The sequence below is a fragment of the Phycodurus eques genome, chromosome 3 (assembly GCF_024500275.1).
Source record: "Phycodurus eques isolate BA_2022a chromosome 3, UOR_Pequ_1.1, whole genome shotgun sequence".
NCBI lineage: Eukaryota > Metazoa > Chordata > Actinopteri > Syngnathiformes > Syngnathidae > Phycodurus > Phycodurus eques.
This window is the reverse complement of record NC_084527.1, coordinates 25,410,762-25,412,236: the sequence shown is the minus strand read 5'-3', so window position 1 is coordinate 25,412,236 and position 1,475 is coordinate 25,410,762. Positions and strand designations below refer to the sequence as shown.

The window sequence follows — 1,475 nt, the reverse complement described above, 5'->3', positions numbered from 1 at the left end:
TTGTATTTTTTTCCAGAAATATTTGTTTCCAAATTGTCCTCCAATTCTGGAATACCTAATTAGTTTGCAATGAAGTAAAACAAGTGGCTATTGGGCATGCCTTTAGTTTTATCATCCATTTGGTATTTTACACAACAACAAGAGGCAGGCAGACTCAGCTCATCTGCGACTCTTGCTGCAGAAGGGTGGGTGGGGGCGTCCTCTCTCTGCTTCACGACTGCTGATGTCACTGCTGGCTGGCGGAGTGATCCTCCCACAGCAGCAGCATAAATACACCAAGGCTCAGTCCTCCTGCACTAACTCAGCCTCACAAGCCGCTCAAGAGCGCTCAGCCTCTCCCTCCTCAGCCTCAGAGCCACGCCAACCGAGAGGCGAGATGTCCACCTACGTGTCTTCAGACTGCCGCCGTGTCAGTCCTTCCGTCCACGGCAACAAGTTTGACACGGCTCACCGCAAGAAGGCCGTGGCCAACATTTTCGACAACGTGAGCCAGGACGCCCTGACCAGACTCTTCCAGAAGACGGGCGACATGAAGGCAGAGGAGCGGGTGAGGAGCATCTTCTCCTACTCGCACGACCCGGAGGAGACGGCCCGGGCCCTGATGGCTCTAAAGCAGAGGAAGAAGGACAAGTTCCTCCAGATCGCCGGCATGCTCCGGCACATGCTCAAACTGCGCTGACGTGACATCGCTCGGCACTGTTTTAGCCGCTTGTGTCTCCTCTGACTCGGCTCGACTCGGAGCCCCAAACTTGGAGCGTGACTCCCGCTGGGACTCGGACGCCTACACCTGCAAGTGTCCCGGCTCGCCCGGGGAGATGCGCGTGCTCGCAAGTGGCCGCCAGCGAGGCCACTTTGCAGCCGCCGGAGGTGATGGGTGATAGTCCCACCACGACCGGATTGCAGATGAGCTGACTGGAGATATGCTGGACATAAAACGTCTTCCCTGAGACTTGAATTAACCCATGCGGAAGCGCCACTGTGAAGCAGCAGCACGCAAAGGAGGTGCCGGTGGAAAGCTGCAACTATATGAGACTTTGAGTGCCAGAAGAAGAACCTTCGTGGATGCCTGTCCTGAACACATGCCTTCTTTCAACATGAACACTGTCACTGTTCTGGCTCCTAATGCCACTCTTATGTCAAATCGAACAATGATTTTCATAAATGATGTGTCCTCTTCTTTGTCCGTTCGAATAAATTGCTTTGTTTACAAAAGTTAAACTCTGCTTTGTCCTGTGTATTCATCAATGTACCCTCATTTCCAAGTGTCCTTCGAGGTAAAACTGAGATACCGCAGAAGGATAATAATGTGCGCCGAGGTAACTTGGAGCGCAATGGCCGAAAAGGTACAGGTTTATTCTAAACCGTAAACGTGGTAAGGAGGAGACAAAGTAAGGTCAAGGTGCTCAAGTGACACGCCATTGTATTCCCAAAGCCACAATATTGGCTGGAAATAGTTATAGCTCAGTGAGTACAAA

The 1,475-nt window shown here is 51.9% G+C and overlaps 1 protein-coding gene across 1 annotated transcript; it reads left to right on the top strand.

The window, feature by feature from the left end:
- Nucleotides 1-285: 285 nt before the first annotated feature.
- tcima (transcriptional and immune response regulator a) lies at nt 286-1,218 on the top strand. Its single transcript, XM_061671020.1, has one exon. The coding sequence runs from the start codon at nt 377-379 to the stop codon at nt 677-679; it is 303 nt and encodes a 100-aa protein (XP_061527004.1). The 5' UTR covers nt 286-376; the 3' UTR covers nt 680-1,218.
- Nucleotides 1,219-1,475: the final 257 nt, after the last annotated feature.